Below are 25,702 nucleotides of genomic sequence, written 5' to 3' on the forward strand. Positions count from 1 at the left end.
TGATCAGGGTTGTCTAAGAAGCAACATCACAAACAGTTTGTATTTGCCACAGTGACGTGTTGGCAGATCATCAGCATGTGTACAGAGAGAAAAATAAGCAGAGTGAGGAAGCGGTTCAGTCCTCTGCTGCCACTTGACAGGAAGGAACAGCTTCTGAGCTGTGACTTGCCAAAAGCTTGCCACTTTTATCTTCAGCGTCTCTTTAAGAGCCGTAACACCTTTTGTTCTTTGGACTCTACGGAAATTTGCTCTGCATGCTGCCAGCAAGGGGGAACTATACTAAGCCTCCTCCTGCCTCCCCCTCCTCCTCACTACTGAACAATATCCTCTTCTAAACCCAAACAACCCCCCCAAAATTTTCCTGTTATCTTCTTGGTTTTATTTGTGCCTCACACACAAACCCTGTGGATGGTCGCGTCGGCAGATGGTCCTCAGTTGCTGAGACGGGAGTAAGAAGGTGAAGTCCTGGCTGGTCATGGGATGCTGCAGCGTGACTCAGAGGCATACAGGAGTGGATGAAGTTGGTCCAGATGAGATCGAACTGCTGGAACTCTCTGGAGATAATTTGGGGTAAGAAAACCAGCTACAATTATTATTTTTGTTTTGTTTTATTAAGTTGGTCAGAAATATTAACAGAAGTAAGAGAGAGCTGCAAGGATAATATGAGGCAAGTCTTTGAAATTTAATTTTAGCTGGCAGATTATATTATTTTTATTAGTTTCAACATTTTCAAACATGTTATGTAAGTTCTGGAAGAGGAAGTGGTGACAGTGTGTGAAGTGAAAAAGGCCACCTCTGTGGTTTTCTCTGGGATTGTTTGCATTTAACTCTGAAGGCAACATAAAATGTCTCTTTTATGTTTTCAAAGCTTCACCATGTTTCGACAAAAGCCTCGCTTAGACTCTGATGTGGCATGTAGGGTATAAAAAATACTAAAATCAATTGAAAACATAAAAACATTAATATTACAAGATTTGATTTTTTTTTGTTTCATTTTGCAATAAAGAAAAGATCACTTAGATTCTTTTGCATTGAAAGATGGGTCAGAATCTTTGATACATTTAATTTATTTCACTAATATAAAAGTCTTAAAAATTTTTTTAGAGGGCTGTTTTAGTTTTCTATGCATTTTATAAATTGTGATTTCCCTTTCTTTTTTTAACTCTTTTTGATTGTTTCATATTCATTTTCAATCTTTGGACATCATCAGATGAGGAGGATAATGCTTGTAATGCATAGATTCAATGGGATGTTTTTTGATTTTGAAAAACACTTGATTTAATAAAATCCTGCATAACTCGTAGGAATAGAAATAAAGTAAATTAGTAATAAACTCAACTTTTCACACTGTGTCATGTCACGGCCACATACCTCAATAGGATTTCCATTTTTAGTCCAATGAAAACTAGTGTACAGATATATTAAACAATATAATAATCTGATAGATCAAAACTTCATTCAACCCAGACGTCCCCTTACTGAGAAGAGCCTTAATCTCTTTACCAATTCAGGGTTTCTGCTGAATATTCAGAGGTTTGTTAGAGACCAATAGAGAACAAACTGGTAGGACCATAGAGGATGGGTCAGGGAGGAAGTTTTAAAGCAGGATCAGGTTATTAAACAATACTGCATGTTTTCTTCATCACATACGTAGAGTTTTGTTCAATCCATCTCACTGCAAAACCTACATGGTAGTCCGCCATAACTGGCAGGAGCAGCACAGACTGGCTGTTAACATGCCTGGTTTTAGTTGTGCACTGCAAAAAAATGTGGTCTCGTGAAAGATTTGGAAGAAGTGAGTTATTGTAAATAGAAAGCTAAAACAAGTCAATTCAAAACAATGAGGAGCGCAGTCATATGAGATCAAACTACGCTTTTTGTAGCCTACATGCTGAGCAGTAAGTGTTATAAAAATAAAACTGCTCTCCACTCGGCTTACAATGTTCCCCTCTGTGAAACACGATGGAGGTGGAATCATTTGTCTCTGGTAGGGGCAGGCAGCAAATCTTTGAAGAAGATCTATTACAGGGGTCACCAATCTTTTTAGGTCTGAGGGATACTACATGGGCAGACTTTAGACTTAGACAAACTTTATTGTCATTTTTTGCACACAGGGTGTAAAACGAAATTTTGTTCAGTACAGCTCTCAAGACATTCCCATTCTTTTTTTGTCATTATCTCTCAGGTTTGCATGGAACAAAAAAAGCAGAAAATATACAAAAGAAGTGTAAAAGCATTATTATTTGTATTTGGGCAGAGGAATTGATTCTTAGGTGGCAGGTCATTGTCTCCAACATGAAGATGTCCCCTATTGTTGATATCCATTGTGTCATTGAGTCACTTTTCTTGTGATTTTTGGCAACCACCTCTTCAAAGGGGAACACCATTTTATTTACATTGGCTTCTTGATTTTACATTATTACATAATGTTCTACTCACCCATATTAGTTTTGTGTCATTTGGGGCTGTTCCGAAGATATTTGGTTTTGTTATATCCAAGTAATGTCTTCCTAGTCTTCCTATGGGCAACAAGTTGAAGGCACAAACTAAACTGTTCATAATTTATCATTTGTGTTATGCTAGCATTCATTACATGAAGAAGAATCACTGTCCCCTCATTCATCCTGCCTGCTAAACTGCTGCTAGTTTTATTCACATGCCTGCAAGATGTCTAGTGCTACTACCACAGATGATCTCCCTCTCGAAATGGAATTGAACGATTCAGATTAGCTAGCTGAACGAATATAAGGGGTAGAGCGTAGCCGCCTGTGGCCCGGGCTACCGGTCACAACTCCAGTCCAGCTCACGGACTGGGACTTGTCTGGCGCGGTAGATCTGGGCCTCTTTTGCTCTGGAGCTCTGGGTCTGCTCCTGTGCAGCCATGATGGGTACCTCGGTGCTGTCCTTCAGTCCGGCTTTGTCTAGCCATTGGTAGGATTTCCTAATATCCACCACCTGGTTGTGTTGTGCTCAGTGACGCAGTGGGTAGCACTGCTGCCTTGCAGCAAGAAGGTTCTGGGTTTGATTCCTGGCCCCTTTCAGCATGGAGTTTGCATGTTCTCACTAAGCTTGCGTGGGTTTTCTCTGGGTACTCTGGCTTCCTCCCACAGGAGGAAATCCCCATAACTGTTGGTTTGATTGGCTTCTCTAAATTCTCTTTAGGTGTGAGTGTGTGCGTGAATGGTTGTTTTTCCTGTTTGTCTCTTTGTTGCCCTATGATAGACAGGCGACCTGTCCAGTGTGTACCCCACCTCTCTCCCGTAGACAGCTGGAGATAGGCACCAGCACCCCTTGTGACCCGCTTGGGATAAAGCGTGTCAGAAAATGGATGGATGGTTATGTTTGTATGGTACATGGGATGTACCACCGATCCATCTAGCACCTCATCTTCTTTTCCCCATTGTCTGAGACATTCACTGAGCACGTCGTCTGTTGGAGCTTTTTCCCTGATGTACTTATGGATCTGGGATGTTTCATCCTGGATAGTGGCTCTCACACTCACTAGTCCTCGGCATCCTTCATTACCGCTAGTGTCCAGTCTCAGGGGGCTGGTTTTGGAGGATACCCTCCCTGCATGATTAGAAGCTTTCATGACTGAACATCTGTGGCCTGTATCTCATCCTTTGGCCAGCTTATTATTCCTGCAGGGTATCTTATTACTGGTAGAGCGTAGCTATTTATTGCCCGAGACTTATTCTTGCCATTGAGCAGGCTTCTTAGGACCTGCCTCACTCTTTGGAGGTATTTGGCTGTAGCTGCTGTCCTTGTCAACTCTTCGAGGTTGCCATTTGCTTAAGGGATTCCGAGGTACCTGAGCTAACTGCACTTTGTGCCCATTGATCATATCAAATGCAACAAAATAAGGTTTGTAGCAGGAAATAAATGTGAAATGTTTTAAGAGGTATGCATAGTTTAGAAAATTTAAGGTGTTCCAAGTCAGAAAGCAGATCTGAAGAGAGGCATAAATAGTTTCAAAAAAGCAACAAAAAACAGATTATATCAGCAGTAAATTACCATGCAGCAGTAGACTGAGACAGACAAACTAAAAGATTCCTGTTTCCTCAGCTTAAACCATGCGAAGCTGGTGAGGTGAAGCTGATATAATTAGGTGATTACTGCAAGACAAAAGCGTAGAGAGGTTTTAATACAAAGAAAAGGGCTGGACAAAATCCTGGCTCAGTCTGAGGCTTCAGGGATTAACGGGAGGCTAATCAAAAACAGGAACTACAGCTTCTTATGGCTTGTTTAATTAATGCCAGCAGCTGGTCATTCAAGACTACAACATACAAACAGATGGGACTTTTGGGATGAAATGTCTGAAGTAAATATCCACTTAAACCCAAGCAGCCTATAACTGACAAAACACTGTTTATCTAGAGCTGGTTTTTTCAGTGCAAAGAAAGGTGATGCATTTCCTCCAAAGGATGATGCAACATGTTGACTGATAGACTTAAAGTCGTAGGGAAGTCATATTTAAATTTCAAATCATTCTGACTTAAACATGTACAAAAATTTCATCTTTATCGGACGATATTGTCCCAAAAGTCAGAAAATTAGTCTTAAAATCTGTGTATTTTTGTTTTGTTTTTTCCATTATATTATGCTGACCAGTTAGTTATACATTAACTTGTAAACCTAAATTCGGCCAATCATATGTCAGTGATCATCTGTCAATCAAATTTTTTCGGGCATAGCATCTTGATTCATATGTTGCAGCTAATATACGCAACGGTTGAAATAAGAAATAAGAATAATTTACTTTCCCATTGAGTTCCATCGCAGTGTTCACGGGGATGGACGTCTGTGTCTTCTGCAGGCGTAGAGCTAACAGCGTTGAGAGGCATGGGCTCAAACATGTACGGCTTTAAGCCTTCTACACCAAACCAAGCTTCTGCCGCAATGGTGTCCTCTTCCACAACATCTTCATCCCCGCTTTCCTCCTCTAAATAAAAAATTGTATGACAGAGGAGACTCATCCATGACCTCTGACACAAAACTCTCCTCTGAGTTTTTCAGCGTATTTTATTTAACACTTAGAACCATTATCATGAGGGTTTATACTGAATGTGGCCATTAAAGCAATAAACTTGGCTAAAAGCTCAAAAGAAGTATCTAGTATATACTGTATGAGAGATGTTTTATAAATTCACAAACTCTCACTTTTTGAAAGTGTTTATCAGTATGAAAACATATGCGGTAAAAGGAAGTTGTGGTCACAGAGAAATACTAAATTTTTTAAAAGTTCCCCTTGGGCACTTTACCTCCTCCCCTCAGGAAACCACAGTTTAAACTCTGCTTGTTTTTCTCACCAACACATATGTTGGTGTGCCACATTCCCTTTTTCTGTGGAGTTTAACTGAGCCAACAAATACAAATTCAGAAATTAAACTCCTCAGATCTGCTGTAACTATATTAACGACAGATTCATCACTATGAATCTGCAAGTTAGAGTTTCTGTTTGCTGAATGCCAATGAATTAACTCTTCTAAAACAGACTGAACATCTTTTCCCTGATCACAGGATGCATCTTTTGACATGGTTGCTTAAAAAATGAGAAGCGCCTCATTGCATCAACTGAGGTTCGATAACTTGTTGCAAGCTAAAAGATGATTGGTCATGCAGTAATTATCTGATAGGAGGTTCGTATCTGGTTGCTTAGATCCAGGTGGCTCACTTAAATCCAGGCAGGGAGCCATAAATTGTTATTTTGATTGAACAGAGGATCATAATCTGGTAATTTAATAAAGAAACAAACTGACTGGAAGAGTGTGATATTAACTCTAGCGCTGAGATAAAGATACATTTTTAAGCAGAATGAAGAAATTGGTTAATATCTTGCTCTCCATGGTTTCACAACACCATGGAGATCTGCTTATAAGTTTGAAGTGTATGGTAGGTAAACGATAGGATAAATATGACTGCATTGGCTAATTAAAGATTTATCAGCCTTTTCTATAAAAATCTGTGAAGACTTGTTGATGAGTTCTATAACTATATAACCTTTTTAGGGATGAATTCCTTTATACAAGGAAACTCATTTATCACATTAAGACTTTCACACATTAATCACTGTTTAAACTGAAAATCTTGAACAGATTGTAGCTTATCTTCAAAGATGTCAAATTTCTCATATCAGTCAAACCAGATTATTCAAGTTGAAGATGCAATGTAAGGTCCTAAAAACATAAAATGCAAGAACAAAAAAAGGCTCTGGTAGCCCTGGTCATTGATGTGATTATTGTATTCATAACAGGGTTTTTTTTCTCTTCCTTGTTGCCTTTGTATCTCATTGGTAATGCTTAAGAGCTTCAGTCTTGATCTACTCTTGATTCTAGAACCCATGTTGTGGTAGTTCTAGGCATTGCACAAATGTACATACAGTATGTCAACCTCAGAGTACCTGGGTTACTTTGCAATGGAATAGGCTAAGATAAAGTGGAGTGTGAACAGCCTTCATATGCACAAGTTAACTGTGCTAGTTATGAAAAGAGGATTCCCTTAAGATCCATAAGACATATTTAAGGTTTCTGATGAGATTTACGTCTAAGAAATGTTTGAAGAATGATAAATGCAATGGATACACAACCTGGATATCTTTTCTGGCATTAAGGGGAATTTCACACATTCATTTGGCTTTTTTTGGAATCTAAATCTTTTAATGACCTTTTTTGCTGAAATAAGATTGCTGTGAGGGTTAGATGGGCCCAAGCAGGTACAGCACTTTCTGAGAAAGCTTAAACATGCATCACCTTCTATAAACCCCAGCATGGAACTCCAGCTGCAGTACTAACAGATAAAAGGACTCTGCAGAGGATAGTTAAGGGAGCTGAAAGGGTCATGGGCCCTTCTTAGACTCTACAGGATCACTGCTCCTAGATTAGAACTCTATACATTGTCAGAGACCTCCTAATGCTACTGCTGCAAAGCCACCAGACAGGAGGAAATCTTTCTGTCTTAAGCTTTTAAAATGCTGAACTAAGGAATATTATGTTATTTTATTGGTTTTGTTTTCTACAGTGCCTTGATATGATTGAAAATAAATATCTATGATTATAAATATACCACTCAACGACTTGTCACATAACAACTGCCTATTTATGTAATGATATTTTAATGCAGTAGAATCATATACAGTTTTGCAAATGTTAAGTGCAGGAAATTACCAATAGTTTCTAATATTTTAAAGAACAATAATGTATAGAAGAGTGGCGAGAAGGAAGTCAAAGTTGTTTGATGTTTGTGGTTTATAGATTGTTGTCATAGTAAAAGTGTAAGAGCAGTGGTCAAATCAGATAAATATATATATATATATATATATGTTTAATTTGCTTACATGCAAAACAAACAAAACATTATTGGTCTAATCTTTAAAATGTTTGCACTTCTTAAAACAGGTTCAAACATGTATGCACACAAAAGGCAGAACTTCAGAGAAGGTGCAAGGGATTTGCATTTGCATTTCAGCAGTCAGGGTGTGCAAACTTTTTGTGTGTGTGTGCATCAAGATGCAATTCTGACTCTAATGACCAAATCCTGGAAATTCATGGGTGGGGAATATGCAATGTCAAAATTTACTACATTCAAATCAAATTTTCCAAATCTGAAACTAAACTGCTACTGCAGTTTTAGTGCTTCTGAAAGTCAGCTGGAAACTGACACAAAAATAACCACAATCATTGCTGCCACAAAAGTGGCATTGGTACAGTGCCACAAGGGAACACACAATCTGCTCATTTTAATGTGCTAAAACCAAATCGGTTTGCACATCTTGACATTTGCTCAGCAATCTTTGTAGATCGCCTTCCACACGCCGACTTATTATCAACTAAAAATATATTTATATGCAGAATAGCGCCTCTCATTTTGAATCTTTGTAGATGAGACTCTAGTTGTGGTCGAAAACTAATTGTGCAACTTACCCAGGGCTTTCCTTGAACACAGCAGAATATGGAGGTGACATCGTGATGCTATGGGGATTCTTTATCTGTGCTGGGAATAGGGATGATTTTCAGAGTTGATGCATAATAGTTGGTGCTCTAATGTAGAGCAGCCCTAAAAGAAATCCTTTAAGAGACTAAAAGGGATTCACCTTCCAGCAGGACCCCAAACATGAAGCCAGTTGGCAAGATCAAAGAATTAGAATGGTATAGTCAAAGTCCACAACTAAATTCAGTTGATAATCTGTAATAAGAGTCCCCAAATGGCTTGCGGCTTCTGTAGATGCAGCAAAACGTGTTTCTGTGCTTCAGTGTTAAAGTATAAGGCTTAATGGAGCCTAGGCGCAAGTTCAACTGAAAAAAACTGATTACTTACTCTTACCCGCCTCCGACACAAGCTAATCAGCTTTGAACTACACCTCCACAAAGCCCAGTTAGCATCCGGAGTTCCTCTTGAAAGGTCTCCAATCCATAACTGCGTCTGCTACCCAAAGCACAGGCAGTGGTTGGGCTGTGTCTGACTTTATTCGAATGACCCCGATTTAACCCACCTCCATCCCCTTCTTCACCATCTTAGCCAAAGCTTCATCAGGGTGTCATTCCTCACTGACTCTTACTGCATTCGCTGTCTCATCTCAACCAGTCTGTCAAAAGACCGCCATGTTGAACCTGGTTCTGCCAGAGGTTTCTTCCCAATGGGGAGTTTTTCCTCTCCACTGTCGCTTCATGCTTGCTCATCATGGACAGCTTAATGCAACCTGTGTTATGAAAGCTGGACTTCCATCTTCCAGGTCCCTGAGTGAACCTCTAGTATCAGCTCACGCAGTCCACTGGATCTCTCCATACAGCTCAAGTACACCGTCTTACCAACCAGCAGTCTACAGACTGACCATTTTCATCCATCTCCACTCCACCACCAGTTTCAGGCCTCGGGGGGGAAACATCCCTGTTCTCATACTCCTGTTCATGCATTTCAAACAAAATGCAGTGCTAATGTTTCCTGCTGAGGTCTGAGCGCCAAAGAGTAAAAGTAATCGTATTAATACATTTATTTTAATTGTCTTTTTCTTTCCGTATGAGTTTTTCAGCTTGAAATACCTACATGTGTTTCAAGCTTTACCTAAAGAAAAAAAAAATAAACATATTTAAACATATTTCCATTTCACTTAATATTATCCAGATGCTCTTTCACAGTAAATCCCCATACAATACATTTGAGTAATAATAATTGTAAATTGACAAAATGTTTAAGAAATTATAGTATATGTTATAGTATAATTATGTAGTTGTTATTAAACCTTATTTATTTAATTATTTTACTCTAACATGATGAATGAGCTGAAGAAATGCTATCTGATGTTGCTTTATTTGTTATTTGTTTCAAATTTGTTTCAAATGGAATAAATTGGATTAGATTGGTATAATTTAGTTTGCATGTCCTCTAATCTGTTGCCGAGTCATTATTATTAGAGGATAGACTGTAGCAACAAATTGTTAAAGGAATAAATAAGCAGCCGGTCTGTCTCCCCTCAGACCTTTATAATCTGATTAGGATTGGTTAGGGGGTTGCAGACAAGCCATTATCATTAGGTTATAATACTGTTTATCCCAATTTATCTTCTTTTAGCAACAAACGCTTTGGTCAGCTGAAGGCTGCATATTTCCCCAAAAACATAAAACACTTCAACATTTGCAGTTTGCTAACCGGTCACCCAGCTACAGTGAGGCTACAGAGCAAATCTATGAGCTGCTCGCTCGGCTCCTGCTGCTGATACATGATACTAATCTGATTTGATCAAATACTCAGATTCCTGTTTGTTTTGTGTGTTTTTTTCAGTGTATGGAGTCTGAGCGAAAACAGAGTCCAGCTTTCTGTGAGGACCAGCAGAGATGAGCACCAGCTCCCACCACAGCTGCCAAGCAAAGCCTCAGTACGACTCCAGGAGCAGGAGGTCAGAGCGCCACAAACACTCCCTTTAGAATAGCAGTTTTATAAGGGAGCATAGAGAAAATGCTAAATAGTTCTTCCATATGGGCTGTTTGTATACAAAAGAAGACAATATTTGCTAACGCATTAAGATCGTAAACATCTCCTGAAGTTTTCTTTGTGTCTGTATGAGAAGCTGCTGGTAACTGTTTTTTTTAGCTGAATATTATCCCAACATTGGAGTCCTCCCTGAAAAAGCCTGTTCTGTGATTAAATGAGTAGGCAGTCAAATACACAATAATAAACCTGTTTGGGGCGTTCCAGTAAACCTTTTGTTCAGGTTTTTGCTCTTGGCCTCCTGCAGGTTATGCTACCCTGGGCAGATAGCCATAATAACCATTTTAACAACTGCCACTGTGTGTAGACAAAACATTTTATTTTTAACAGCTCATAGCTCTGAGTACAGTGGCTTAATATACAAACAAGAAACAAGCAACAAACAGGACTGTAAAAACAGATACTATGAGCAAGAAAATGAAAAAAGAGAAGTTTTTTACTGAAAGCTTTAGAAGACAAACTCGTTTCTAACGTGTAGTTTATCTATTAACGCTCTGTCTGAGGGTAGATTATGTTCAATCCCCTGACAAATGTACATCTGATATTGCTTGTGTCTGTAGGTGGTGCTGTGGGGCAGGACCAGAGATGAGCTCCACCACAGGATTTTCTCTCAGCAGCCAATCAGGGGCTGGGAGGGCCAACCTGCTCATATTTATGGAGAGGTCATCTATTCCTCTCTGGTGTCACTCTATACCAGCTACACACAGGTAACATATAGAAATAGGAAAAATTCAACAAATATATTTATTCAATTATTGCAAAATGTGTTACGTAATAATTTAACCAATTCATTTCACGATACTCGATACTCGATACCATTTTCGATACCACAAGGATAAAAACAAAGACTCCAAAATTCTACAGAAATATTTTCATTCATAAATAAAGTACAATAAATAAGTACAATAAAGGTTGTTTGCTGTTCACAATATTAAGCAAGCTTGATGAAAAAACTTACAAAATTAAAATTAAGTGTTCCTTCCTTGGTTATGCTTTGCACACATAACAATGACACTAGCCAAACCAGTTAAGAAACAAAAATAATTCTCAGCAGCTGCACCTCTTACAAAAAAGAAGTGTGAAACTGAAAAGTGCACAGAATGATTTAATCACACAGTGTTCAGAAAGTGCATTTTCCACTATTCTGCACTTTAGATGAATGACTGTTTAGGTGCCACTGGTGGTAGCACTGTATCGATACTTTTAAAAACGAGTATTGTATCCGGATACAGCATTTCAGTATCGATACTTTTTTGAGTATCGATACTTTTGACAACCCTACTTTATTATCTGAAATCAGTTTAATCCCATCTAAATGAAGTGACTGACTAATCAGCTTCTTTTTCAAAGACTCTGTTTTGTCTGCATTCAGAAGCAGAAAGTTAAGAGTAATCCAGCTTTTTCTGTCTTCAAGACATGCCTGTAATCTATGTAATGGGTTAGCTTAATCTGGATATCTTATAGGCAAATATAGCTGAGTATCATCAGCATAACAGTAGAAAATAATCCCATGCTGTCTAATATTTCTACCCATTGGGAGCATATACAGTATATAGTAAAGAGAATTGGTCCTAGCACTGATCCCTGTGGTACTCCACAGCTAACCCTGGAGGATGATGAAGATTTGTCATTAACGTGAACAAACTGAAATTAATCAGATAGATAATATTTAAACAGTCTAGTGCTCTTCCTTTAATTCCTACAAAATATTTGAGTCTTTCTAAAAGAAAAACATATCTTGTGTCTTGTGTACAAAAATAAAATAGATTGCGACATAAACATAACATAACTGTTTGTCTAAAGGAAACTTTATACCCAAGCAAGAGTAGGGATATTTTATAGATATTACTTCAACAAAGTAGAAAATTATGGACCAGCACTCCTAGAAGTATATTTTTATCAAAAAGTTACTAAAGTAACTGTAATTGAGTGAATGTAACTAGATACTACCAACCTCTGGTTGTCATGTGCTTATTATTGGGATACAGCTACTTTTCCTAACTAATGTAATCTGTTATCTTATTGTATTATTTCCTGCTGAGGCAAAGAACGCAGATTATACCTCTGCTTCTCTACATCTATATTCACAGGAAACCAGTGAACGGTTCCTGTTGTTGTTCTCTTTTCACCTTCTGATCCTGTCATTGGACCACTCCAGAGAAGACTTCATATATGAGGTATCCGATTTGATATCAGTTAACTCTTTTTTATCTTTCCCTCTGAGTCTACCCAAAGATGTATGCTTCTAGTTACTCAAGGTTTGCCTTTTCTTTTCCTGCAGGGTATTCTTCCTGTTTCTGGGCTGTCTCTCCGAGCTGTATCGCTGGAGCCGGAAGTGTCCCATTCACCACACATGTTTGAGATCAGCAGTGAGACGAATCCCAGTGAAGATTTAGCTCAATAATTCAGATTGTTAAGTTTAATTTCTTCTGTTCTGTCTGTTGTCCAGGTCCAATGATGGACTCGAAGGTGTTTATGTGTGCCAGTGCTGCAGAGTTAAAGAGGTGGATGCAGAACATAGAGGACAGGAGATACAAGTCCATGATGCAACCCATGAGTCCCTCCCACTGTGCTCTTTCTTATCTTGTAATTTTTTCACATCTTTTGCAAATGTGGTTTAAAGGCCTGCGTGATTCCAACAGTGCATTTAAACCTTCCCCTTTTTTTATCTTTGCTTGCTAGTTGCCTTGTGATGAACATTGGAAAAGAGAGGAGCTGAAAAAATACTTGCTGCAGGCTCCCATATGGAACTGGGAGGGCTCGCCTATACAGCACATGGGTCAGCCAGGATACATCTCTATTGTTCACATCATCAACACTCAAAGACAGGTAGTCGGGTTTCTGAATGTCATCAGAAGGATTGCTTCATAATCAAAACCCCATCAGGCCTTTAACTTATTTTGCTATTATTATTTTTTTTTTTTTATCCTTTTTTTCCACAATACCTGATCATCTTGTGTGGCATAATGTGGGACTGCTAAAGCAACAAGCTTGTCTGTGTTATAATTGCTATGACTAATCAGTTCCATCATACACCGATAAATATATAAATTTATCGTGGCAATTTTATTGGAAAAATTGGTGCATTATTTAGAGGTGGGCTTTTAAAACATATAGAATAGGTAATATATTATATTGAATAAAAATGTTGGAATATGCGTCTTTATTTAGTTTTTAGATACAATGACAGTTCTGAGGAAAAAAAGCAGGAAATCTGAGACCTGTAAAGTAAAGAGGGAGGCACAGGAGGGACTGGTGCACCACACTAATAGATTTATACAGAGTGGAAATAATAATGCAACATCTCAAAACAAATAGACAAATAGGGGACAAATAGATCCATCTGAGGAGAATAACCTTAAGCCTTCTGATAAATCATAAATAATAATAAATAAGACAAAACAAACAATAAAAAATAATATATAAATAATATATGACATATTACAAATAATATGTCTTAATGATGCCTTGCAGCAAGAAGATTCTGGGTTTGATTCTGGGCCCGACGTCTTTCTGCATGGAGTTTGCATGTTCTCCCTGAGCATGCATGGCTTCTTTCCGGGTACTCTGGCTTCTGCCCACAGTCCAAAAACGTGACTGTTAGGTTAATTGGTTTCTCTAAAATTTTCCTTAAAATGGTAATGGTAAATGGCAAAAGGTGTGATTGTGTGCGTGAGTGGTTGTTTGTCTCTGTGTGTCTTTGTGTTGCCCTGCGATGGACTGGGTACCTTAAAAAAAATGCATTTCTTCTTTTATGGAAGATGTACTTACTGTTATTTTATGAATTGAACTTTATTGTTTTCAAATAATAACAATAAACATCTATAAACAGCAATCCACATAATATCAGATTCAGTCTTTGGAACATTAACACACAGAACAAAATTAATATAGAAAATAATGGAGTACAAAACATAAATGCTCTAATAGAATATGCAGCAAAAATTACACATCTCCATATCAATATGGTGTAGCAAAATTAAATAAAGCAAAAATAATAACAATAAAATTAAAATAACAACACTAAATAACTAACTAGTAATAATAAAATAGAGTTGATGCCAAACAAATCTGGACCTAAAATTTAGAGGTATCGCCAACCTATTTAGATGCCTGAAGTTTTTGAACTACTATGGCAATAGATGGAGTTGAAGCAAACTTCCATTCCATTACTAACAATTTCCTTCCAAGCATAATTGTAGTTTGGGCCCACTGTGACAGAAATGATGGCAAAGAACTCATAATCAAGGGGTCACCAAGAATGTAAAGTCTGTTACAAAATGGAATATCCTTGTCGAGGATCTCCCTGACTACTCTATGAACCGATGTCCAAAGGACCTGAATTTCTGGGCATTCCTACAGCATATGTACCAATGTGCCGTTATCCTCCTGGCATTTACAACATTTATGATTATCTGCCAAACCCACTCTGTTTAGCCTAAGAGGAGTCCAGTATATTCTATGTAATATTTTGAATTGAACTAATCGAGTCCTCAACTCTCTTGATGTTTTCTTCCTGTTTCTAAGTAGCCCCTCCCATTCAGCCTCTGAAAAGGTATAACTTAAATCCTTCTCCCATAACTGTTTAAGGGCTATTAGAGAAGTATCAGATACCATTAGTGTCATGTTGGGGAGTGTTGGCCTGGTGGTTGAGCAGTGCTTGTTATCTGAGAAGGTTACAAGTGCCCGGTTTGATCCCCACAGCCTCCACTCTGGGTTTCTGAGCGAAACACTTAACCCCACTTTGCTCACAGGGCACCGCATGATGGCAGCCCACTGCTCCCCAAGAGGATGGGTCAAATGCAGAGATTTAATTTCCCCATTATGGCAAAATAAAAGGGATTTACATTACATAAAAATTGGAGGCTGTGTGACCTTGCCTAAATACCTTCTTGATGACATCTAAGAAGGTAGTTACTGTTGAATAAATGCTAATCAAGCTTGAATTTCTAATTCTTTCTGCTCAGTTTCTACTGTTCTGAGTGTGTAAGATTTTTCTTCAACATATTTTCATAAATAACCCTTTTTTTTTTTTTACAGACTATGATAAAAAAAATATTTTGAAACATGTTCATATTAAAACAAAATGTCAAATAATGAAACAGTTTATATTCCTGAGGGAGTTCCTATTATTGTGCTGAAGTTATGAGGCGTCTTTGAGGTTTAGTGGAATTTGTTGTTTTAGGCAGTTTTTAACTAATGGGGGACATGGTGTTTTTAAATTTTTTTTTCTTGCAGGGTCTCCAGGAGAGGCTGATGGTTCTCTTTCCTCATGATGTTCTGCTGCTTTCTGTGGACAGCAAGCGGCTAAATGTAAAGTATGAGGTAGTGTATGATAACTCTCATTGGAAAACCCATAATAATAGCTGCTGACCTGTGAATCACTACAGGGCGCTTGTTCCGCTGATACATGGCTCACATGGGGGGATATTTTCTATCTCACACCTATTTCATTAGCTATTAATATAACAGATTCACAGTAATAATTAATGAAAAAAAGAAAAGAACATTATACATTCCCCTTCCCTTTGTGTTTTCCATGTTGTCGGTCACAGGGCAGGCTGGCTCGACACAGCATCAAAGCAGTGGAGCGCTCAGCTCTTCCTGGACGGCTGGAGTTTGATCTGAGAGGTAAAAACTTCAGGAAATCATGTTTTTCTTTTTAATCAGAAGCCAGTCTTATTGCTTTTGCCATTTTTCCAAAGACCCATGAGGAATGCTGGAATTCATGTACGTAATATTCATTTTTGCTGCAGGGGAGCTGGTGGAGCCACTGCAAGTCTCCTGCACCTGTGAGGAGGATTACCAGACCTGGATTTTCCATCTGCAGCAGGTTTGGCTGTGTTGTATTTATAGGAGCAAATCTCTCATAGAAAAAAAAATATATATAAATAATCAAGTTATTTCGGCTTTTTAAGGAACCTAAACCCTACCAGTCATTGTTAGATACTGTTTTATTTCTAAATATGACAGATTCAATAAGGTACTCAAAGAACTTTTGTTTCATAACAACATAAAAACATCTGGCAGCTGCAGATTTTTCAGCCGAACATCTATGATGTGAAACTCCCAACCTGTGGCTAAAGTGCTGCACAGCTTATAAAATGATACGAGTAAGTAAGTAAGTAACTATATGCAACATTAAGAGTGCATCTAAGAGAATTCAAGCAATAAAAATAATTAAAAAATATATATATATGAATAGAACCAACCTGAAAATCTAGTTAATCAAGTTAGAAAGATGCAGTCTTTAGATGAGATGGAAGTCATTCTTCTTCTAAAGTTTGGAAGTCACAACAGAGAAGGTTCTTCTCAACTTAGGAACATGAATAACCAGTAAAATATACTAAAATACACAGTAAGTAAAGTTAACTCATTGTCTAAGTTTAAGAAAACAGTTTGAGATTATTTGAGATCTGGGACACGGTACACTGAGTTAGCACTCAGAAGGTGCATTGTGGTGATAGAGGAATGGGCATAGTTAGCATCAATGCTCATGTAAGCTGTGGTGTTTCGGTGATGATGAGTTGTTACTAAGGGACTCAACATATCTATCTTAAACATATCTACATGCCTGAATGCATTGAGCTGCTCCCTTGTAGATTGCTGATCCCCCTTTCCTGTTAAAAATCAACTGAGCATGTGAGCTCATAAAGCTTGTAAATATAAAGAAAATGGCCTAAGATTTAGTTAAGACAATATATGAAAGATAAACATAAATGTAAATGGGCTCAAATTTGCAAATGAAAGAGATAAGATTATGCCTCATGTGTTCCAGAATCTGGTCAATATATTTTACAATATGTCACCATTCTTAACTACGGGTATTTGTTTTTTTCAGTACACTAAAAAAAATGATTCGAGCCCTCCATTGAGGTGAAACAATTTCTTCCCATTAAAGATACCTAAATGAATTGGTTCCAGAAATATTTAGTAATATTTAATTTATGTAACACAATATATATGAACATTTTATTTATGATGCAATGTGAAGTAAAATTTCTGAGTTCATTATAAGGGTGTCTTTTGAGCTTAAAAGGACGGTCTTTTAAGTGAACTCAATTATTATTTCCTTTAATTGTCGGACCACTTTTGCCAGAGAGCAAGTCAGCATGGTGGAGGTCATATGGTGGAGTTAGTTGTTGCCCAAGTCCACACACATGAAACCATAAGTTACCTTGAGGCTAAGATCCATGATCACAGGCAGCTCTTTGTTTCTGAAGGCTTTTTGGCCATGTGACATGCATGCATCTTTATTGACAAAAACAGTTTCCACTCTTAAAATAAATTAAATTGAGCTGATAAAACGGATTTATTTGTCATTTGGTTATTTACAGCCTATGAGTAAGCTGAACATAACTTAATTCAATGCAGGATAGGTAAATATAATTCAATTTTAGAAGCTAAACCAAATAAACATATTCAAATTTGGGGCATGTATTCATTTCATACAGCATCATATTTTTTTCATTTTGTAAAATTCCCCTTTCTTTCAAATCCAAAACTTGACATGTATGGAACTGAGAGAGTGAAATTAGAGGGAATTTGAATAATTTGTCATTTGTTCGGAAAAGTAGCATAAAAGATCTAGTAATACAGTAGATTTCACTTTTTTACTTATTTTATTGGGATACTTCACATTTTTTGTGGTAGTATTCTGGTAAGCATTACTGAACAGTTTAACTTCGTATCAGGATTATAGTAATCTGTAAAAATAAGCAGATTAATTTTAATGCAAACAGCCAATCAGAGTGGAGGAAACATTAAATCAGATTTCTGACTCAGTGGTTCTTTTTTTCAAAACTGCTTTACAGCATCACATTGTTGTTTTTCTAACTGCAAAGTTGCATAAGCTGCATCAAATTCAATGTTTTTATGCATTTTCAGTAACATACTCTATCCAAACACATATAAAATGGGGGTTAATCTAAAGTGATACAGAGGCCTTATTAATGGATGGCTGGAGTATCTTTGATATGCTAATATAGGCTGTCTACTCACTGCAAAAAATATAAATCTCAATAAGTTATTTTTTCTTAAAATAAGTGTGTTTTTTCTTGATTTGAGGAGGTAAGTAAGACACTTTGCCAATGGAACAAGACAATTTCCTTTTAAAATAAGAAAAAACTATTTTATCGTCTTATTTCAAGTAAATATTATCTAACTATCTTATTTTAAGAGTGAAAATACTCATTCCATTGGCAAATCATCTTATTTACCTGCTCAAATTAAGGCTAAATATACTTAATTTAAGCCATTTTTTACTTATTTCTGGATTGTTTTTGCAGTGCTGGGGTACATTATAAGGTGTATGGGAGCAGCATAACCAACAAAAATACTAGTCTCTCAGTTTTCATGATTTTACATTTTCATATCTCTAAGGCCTGTATGTATCCCACAGAAGCTGCACCAGCATGCATCTTTGTCTTCATTAACACAGATTTTAATAACAGCTATTGTGTAAATGGTTGTAAACTTTAAGTGGGTGTGGTTGACGAATGCTGCAGTAGGAGTGACCCATAAGGATTTACCCGCAGGTCTGCTATTGAGTTCTCATACAGTATAAAATGACCAGAAGAAAATTTGAAGATTTTCTTTCCAATCCTTAATAATAAGCTTTTCATATATTATTAGCTCGAATAATCAGTAAGAAAAGTTGGTGGATTTGTGGAGAGATAGCCTTTACAGCATTTATCTAAATTATTTTTACCATACTGTATGGTTGCAGACATGATACCCCCTCAGAAAACATGCATTATGTTTGTTTTTTTTTTTGTTTTTTTTTCAAAATAAGAACTGAATCTTTTCTTGCATTTTAGGTTTCGGTTTTAGCAGAAAAAGAGTTAAAAGCTTCTTTCTAGGAATCTGGCCACATTTATTAGTCCTCCAAAACCCTGACCACCCAGGGTGCAGACCAGGAAGCAGAGTTGTAGTTTAACACACATCTCTGCAGCTTCTCTACTGTTACCCACTCTTTACTCCATCCAGACAGTGTCTTGCCCACGACCAAAATCTAATAAATTAGCAAAGATTCCCAAAGGAGTAAATCATGATAATCTAATTAAAATCAAAATAACTCCAATTGGGGAAAAAGTTAAAACAATTAAATGCGGTCTGTTTAACATAAGATCGCTTTCCTCTAAAAGTCTACTAGTTAATGACTTGATTTGTGATAATCACATTGACTTGTTTTGCCTTACAGAAACCTGGCTGCAGCAAGAGGATTATGTGAGCATAAATGAGGCAACTCCTTCAAGCTATTTAAATTTTCACATCCCCAGAAGTTCTGGGCGAGGAGGAGGAGTAGCAACAATCTTCGAGTCTGACTTACTGATTACTCCCAAAACAATTAATTCCTACAACTCTTTTGAACATTTAACCCTTAATTTCCCTGATCCAAATTTCAAGGCAAGAAAACCTCTTCTTTTTGTAACTTTGTATCGTCCACCAGGTCCTTACTCTGAATTTTTAGATGAGTTTTCAGAGTTCCTTTCTGATTTGGTATTAAATACTGACAGGGTCATCATAGTGGGAGATTTTAACATCCATGCTGACATTGAAGGCGATAGCTTAAGAGCAGCCTTTAATGCTATCTTAGACACTATTGGCTTTGTTCAAAATGTGAATAGTCCCACGCATTCTCATCTTCATACTTTGGATCTTGTGCTGACATACGGCATAGAATGTGAAGAAATAACAGTATTTCCTCACAACCCTGTCCTCTCTGACCACTTTCTAATAACCTTCAGGATTACTTTAACAGAGTTCTCCTCCCCCAAAAGAAGGTTCAATTTTAGTAGATCTTTATCAGATAGTGCAGTTATAAATTTTAAAGAATCTGCTTCACTTTCTCTCTGCTCTGTGTCACTGAGCAGTGCTGCAGAGTGCAAAAGCTTAGCTTATTCCCCTTCACAGGTTGATGATTTTGTTGAGGGGGTTGCTAGTTCTCTGCGTATTGCCTTAGACAACGCAGCTCCTTTGAAAATGAAAACCGTTAAAAATAGAAAGCTTGCTCCTTGGTTTAATGCAGAGCTGCGTACTTTGAAGCAAAATGCTAGGAAACTGGAGAGAAAATATCGCTCCACAGGCCTGCGAGAGTCCTTCCTAGTCTGGAAAAATGGTTTACTGCTGTATAAGAGGACCCTTTGTAAAGCAAGAGCAGCATACTTCTCCTCATTAATAGAGGAGAATAAGAATAATCCTAGATTTCTTTTTAATACAGTTGCCAAACTCACCCAGAGCCATAGCTCTGTTGAACCGTCCATTCCACCTGCTCTTAGCAGCAATGATTTTATGGGATTCTTTATAAATAAGATTGATCTTATTAAAAATAAGATCATAAGCACTCCTCTATCCGCAATTATAGACCTATATCCAATCTTCCTTTCTTATCCAAAATTCTTGAGAAAGTAGTTGCCAAACAAGTTTGCGATCACTTCCACCATAATGAACTTTTTGAAGAGTTTCAGTCTGGCTTTAGAGCTCATCATAGCACTGAAACAGCTCTGGTGAAAGTCACTAATGATATTCTCATGGCCTCAGATAATGGACTTGTATCTGTGCTCGTCCTGTTGGATCTTAGTGCTGCATTTGATACAGTTGACCATAATATTCTTTTAGAAAGACTTGAATATTTTGTTGGAATTAAAGGAACAGCACTAGACTGGTTTAAATCTTATCTATCTGATCGAATTCAGTTTGTTCATGTTAATGATAGATCTTCAACACGCTCAAAGGTTACCTGTGGAGTACCACAGGGATCAGTGCTAGGACCAATTCTCTTTACTTTATACATGCTCCCAATTGGTAGAATTATTAGACAGCATGGGATTAATTTCCACTGTTATGCTGATGATACCCAGCTATATCTGTCTATAAATCCAGATGAAGCTAACCCATTACATAGATTACAGGCATGTCTTGAAGACATAAAAACCTGGATGACTCTTAATTTTCTGCTTCTGAATGCAGACAAAACAGAAGTTATAGTCTTTGGACCAGAGTCTCTGAAAAAGAAACTGATTAGCCAGTCACTTCATTTGGATGGGATTAAACTGATTTCAGATAATAAAGTAAAAAATCTTGGTGTTATTTTTGATCAGGACCTGTCATTTAAATCCCATATCAAAGAGGTTTCTAGAATTTCCTTCTTTCATCTGAGGAACATTGCAAAAGTTAAAAATATCCTGTCCTGGGGCAATGTTGAGAAACTAGTCTATGCATTTTTTTTTTACTTCAAGTCTGGACTATTGTAATTCTTTATTATCAGGAAGACTAGAAACTGTAGTTAAAAGCCTTCAGCTGATCCATAATGCGGGTGCCAGAGTTTTGATGAAAATTAAAAAGAGAGATCATATCTCGCCTATCCTGGCTTCTCTTCATTGGCTTCCTGTTAAATCAAGAATAGAATTTAAAATCCTCCTTCTCACATATAAAGCCTTAAATGGCCAAGCTCCATCTTATATCAGAGATCTGATTGTTCCTTATGTTCCTAACAGAGCACTTCGCTCTCAATCTGCAGGTTTACTAGTGGTTCCTAGAATTTCTAAAAGTAGAATGGGAGGCAGATCTTTTAGTTATCAGGCTCCTCTCCTGTGGAACCAACTACCAGTTTTAGTCCGTGAGGCAGACACCCTGTCTACTTTTAAGGCTAGGCTTAAAACTTTCCTTTTTGATAAAGCTTATAGTTAGGGTGGCTCAGGTTATCCTGAGCTATCTCTATAGTTATGCTGCTATAGGCTTAGACTTTTGGAGGACATAGGGACCCCCATTTCATCATTCTGCTTCATTCTCTCTCTGTTCTCCTATTCTGCAGAATCTGTTAGTTCAATCTCTAACCTTCTGCTCTCTCTGCTTTTCCTCAGAGTAGCTTTGCCTCGTCTGTTCCTGTTTGGCTGTGACGTCATCCTGGAAAAAACATCAGCTGTGCTGCTTCTATCAACACCCTTGTTAATAGATGTTGGAGATCGGCCTGTTTTCCAGTGTGGTCCTGTTTCTCTGACCGTGACTGAGTGGATGTGCTCTCTTCGTCCTCTGGCATGGGAGCTGCCTTGGAGCTCGTCTGCCTGGCTGTGTGTTTCCTGGACGGGGCCGCCTTTTACAGCTGCTTTTTGTATCTCTGCTTCTGTCTCCTTGAACCCCAGTCGGCCTCGGCAGATGGCCGCTCACACTGAGCCTGGTTCTGCTGGAGGTTTCTTCCTGTTAAAAGGGAGTTTTTCCTCTCCACTGTCGCTACAAGCATGCTTAGTGTGGGGGATTGTATTTGAGTCGATGCAATCAACTGGTTTTCCTTAGATAGAAAACTTTGTATCAATTTGACTGTATGATCTGGTTGAACTGTAAAGTGCCTTGAGATGACATGTGTTGTGAATTTGGCGCTATATAAATAAACTGAATTGAATTGAATTGAATTACAGAAATCCCTCCTCTTGTTCTCTGTTTATCTGTTTTTTCTGATAAATTGTTGCTTAATATAACTTTCCAGGAAGGTGATGTTTTCCAAAGAATATTTTACAGAAATTTTTTTTTCCCTCTCTGACCCACAGCCAGACAGAGACAGCCACATTTTTCTGAGTCAGCCACCTCCTCCGTTAGTGCCCAAGCTGCAGAGAAGCGGGAAGGAGTTCCATGATCCCAGCCTATCAGACGCCCAGTATCACATCAACAGCTGGGGCTGACCTGCCGCACTCAGGAGAATCTTTATTAATCCGCTGTAAATATAAATTCAAACCGACATGTAGATAAAGTATTTATTACTTTGATGTGTGCCAAAACATGGTGGCATGGTGGCTGGAAAATTATTCTGGCTGATAATTTCTTAGAACCGGAAAGGAAACCAGGCCATGACCCGGTTTAGAGCAGAACATAGCTGCAGAGATGTTAGATACACTGATAAAAAAAGCTAGGACTGGAGAAGTTGTACATACCTGTATGTAGAGCTTTACTAATAAAGATTTTTTTAAATGAACATGAGTTGCTTACTGAGCACAACATTATACAAGTATCTGTATTTATCTCAGAGCTGAAACATTTACAGCAGTAGGCAGAGTTCCAGTGTTTTACTGCAGTCATATCAACAATGGGATCAGGATTTAAAGCAAAAGCTTGCATCTGTGTCAAACGTTACTGAATATAAATTACAGTGATAAAAAGGGAAAAAAAAAAGGTTCAAACTCTTAATACACGACACAATCTACAGTAAAATACATATACATCAGAATCTGGAGGAATATAAATACGCACGCTGCAACAGTTTAAATTACAACAAAGAGCTATTTGACAGGAAGTCCAAAACAGTTCATGTGCCACTGGAAGAGTTGATTATAGTGGTCGATCATCAGGTCTCAGCTCAGTTACACTGGGCTGCTCTGCATCTGAGGCGTTGGTGCTGCCTGAGAGGAGCTACAGTGGATCAGAGCTCAGCTGTAGCAGTTACATTTTATTAGATCAGCGTCTCTGAAACTAGAGATGCTATAGAAACCCTATTTCTCACACAGTTGAGTAAATGTAATAAAAGGTTGATTATGGGCTCCAGTCAGGCATCCAGATCCACTTATCATGAACGCAAATGTCATATTAATTTCATGCTTATCAGACTTTTATGATATTTGTCAAAATATGGCCAAATATTGACAAACATGATTGAAATTTAAATGTCTAAAAGAGCTTATTAGCTGGTAGTCAGTGTGGTCCAGAAATCTCTGCTGCACAAATCGGCAGATTTCCTTCCCATTTTAATTAATGGATATAAATCTTTTATTAAGGTTATTTTGTTTCAAGACTATTTGTGCATTGTAAGTGTGAATTTGAAAATGTAAAGAGATTGTAACGTTCTAATTTTTGTATTTGTAAATTCACAAGTACAGTTTTTTTTTTTTTGCCCCTGTTCAAATTTCAAGTACAAGTATACAGATTATGTTCTACAATTTGCACATCAAAAACCTCTTAAATTCTCAGTTTTGCTCGCGCTGCAGCGTGAGCAAAACTGCGGGCAATACTCTACAAATACAAAACTTAGAATATAACTCTCTCCACAACTTCAAATTTAAAGCTACAGTGTGTAATAATTACAGGCATATAAATTCAGAAATTTAATATATTATACATAACTATGTTATTTATCATCACCTATGAGCTCAGCTTTTTAACCATAACATTTGCGTTGCCTTAGAATTCGTTATTTATAATTACATAGGAGCGGGTCTCGCAGCCATGGAGGCTGACATCTTTGCGCTACGGCAGCGCAGAGGCAACAAACTAGCGATTGCGAGATCTCCCATGACGCTCGAAAATAACTACGGCAAGTTGAGAGAGATGAACTGAGACGGTACTGAACAGTAGATGGCAGTATTATGCCTGAGAAGCGTTTAGTCTGCCTGAAACCAAAGAAGAAGAAGAAGCAGGTATACTGCGCCTCTGTAACAAGAAAGGTAAACAAGGCGGCAGGCGTGAGTGACTTTGCAAACTGTTTGGCACTGTGTGGCCAAACATCAGACGAATGGAGGATCATGCCTACTCTGTATCACAACGAAAAGCGGCGGACACCGAACCCCCGTCATCTAAGAAGCGGAAACACGACGAGAATAAACGCAAGAGTGACAAGAAACGACAAAAAACACGGATCAACATTGGCACGGCATTTACACGATGGAAGTCACTGATGGAGGAAAAAGGTTTTCAAAGTGACGCTCAAGTTGCCAGTTTTCTCTTGGACAGGTAATTAATCCTATACACACAATTGTCTAATATCACTGCAGTTTTTGGAGTACAGGATGCTCAGACCTGTCTAAAACAATAACATGCTGCGTGATGATGCTGTTACTCTCCAGTATACTTATTCAGCAACGTCCCTGACGTTTCACAGGTAATGATTCAGTAATTTTCTGTAAAATAATTTTCTGGATATATACCTCGGTTACTTCTCTCCGGCTCCTTTGGAGATCTTCAAGCCTTTCCTCCTCTGCTCTCACCCCGCTGGCTCCCCTCTCTCGCCTGGCCCCAGCTGCACGCTCACCCCGGCCTCTCTGCCCTCTTCCTTTCCCTCTTCCTTGCCTTGTAACCCCCGTGCCACAAACAAGACTTGGACTCTGTAAACGGGGAATATATATTCTTCCAGCGAACACAATCTCGCTGTTAAACTAATGACTACAATTACTTCGTCTGTTTATATCACCATGCAAAGCAGCTCACCAAAACGTCACAACGACGTAGAAAAAATAACGGGTATATTTATTATCTTAAGTCTACATGAAATCTATACCCTACACAGACTAATGAAATACTATCTGTAAAATTATCTATGTAAACAAACCTCATCACTTGAGAAGGTAGGTGATGCGGACGTCGTGGAAGACATTTTGTCCCGTAACGCTCGCCGTACTGTTGGGGGGGAGAAGCGGTGGGGGGGAGACGTTCATGTTGCTGCAGTCTGCAGTCTGACCGCTAGATGTCGCTGAAAATTACACACTGTAGCTTTAAAACTACAATCCACAAATAATTTGGAAACAAAATAACCTTCATATAGTTTTACTTAAGGAAATTATCATCACCATTGTTCCTGTTAAAAAGGAATAAAGAGGCAAACTGTTTTATTTAGTTATTAGCTTCAGATGTCTTTTGACGTGTTTTAAATGTTTTTATTGCATCGTATGTTGTTTGTTTTAATATAAAAAGGTTTATCACCCTGAAGAAAAGGAAAAACAACCTTCTCAGTTTTAAATAT

At 37.9% G+C, this 25,702-nt stretch overlaps 1 protein-coding gene across 1 annotated transcript; it reads left to right on the forward strand.

Moving 5' to 3' along the window:
• The first annotated feature begins 204 nt into the window (after nt 1-204).
• On the forward strand, nt 205-22,948 carry LOC119792056. The gene is made up of 11 exons (XM_038298511.1): nt 205-570; nt 9,775-9,889; nt 10,542-10,688; nt 12,072-12,158; nt 12,263-12,350; nt 12,431-12,567; nt 12,664-12,810; nt 15,220-15,306; nt 15,537-15,612; nt 15,738-15,814; nt 22,527-22,948. Exons 1-11 carry the CDS (start codon nt 476-478, stop codon nt 22,656-22,658), a joined length of 1,188 nt encoding a protein of 395 aa, XP_038154439.1. The 5' UTR covers nt 205-475; the 3' UTR covers nt 22,659-22,948.
• Nucleotides 22,949-25,702: the final 2,754 nt, after the last annotated feature.

The sequence above is a fragment of the Cyprinodon tularosa genome, unplaced genomic scaffold (assembly GCF_016077235.1).
Source record: "Cyprinodon tularosa strain WSP-4 unplaced genomic scaffold, ASM1607723v1 ctg409, whole genome shotgun sequence".
Lineage (NCBI taxonomy): Eukaryota > Metazoa > Chordata > Actinopteri > Cyprinodontiformes > Cyprinodontidae > Cyprinodon > Cyprinodon tularosa.

Coding starts and splice junctions, on each gene's coding strand:
- LOC119792056 (XM_038298511.1), top strand. CDS start 476: ATGGGATGCTGCAGCGTGACTCAGAGGCATACAGGAGTGGATGAAGTT. Junction 9,890..10,541: donor TACGACTCCAGGAGCAGGAG/GTCAGAGCGCCA, acceptor TTGTGTCTGTAG/GTGGTGCTGTGGGGCAGGAC. Junction 12,351..12,430: donor ACACATGTTTGAGATCAGCA/GTGAGACGAATC, acceptor TCTGTTGTCCAG/GTCCAATGATGGACTCGAAG.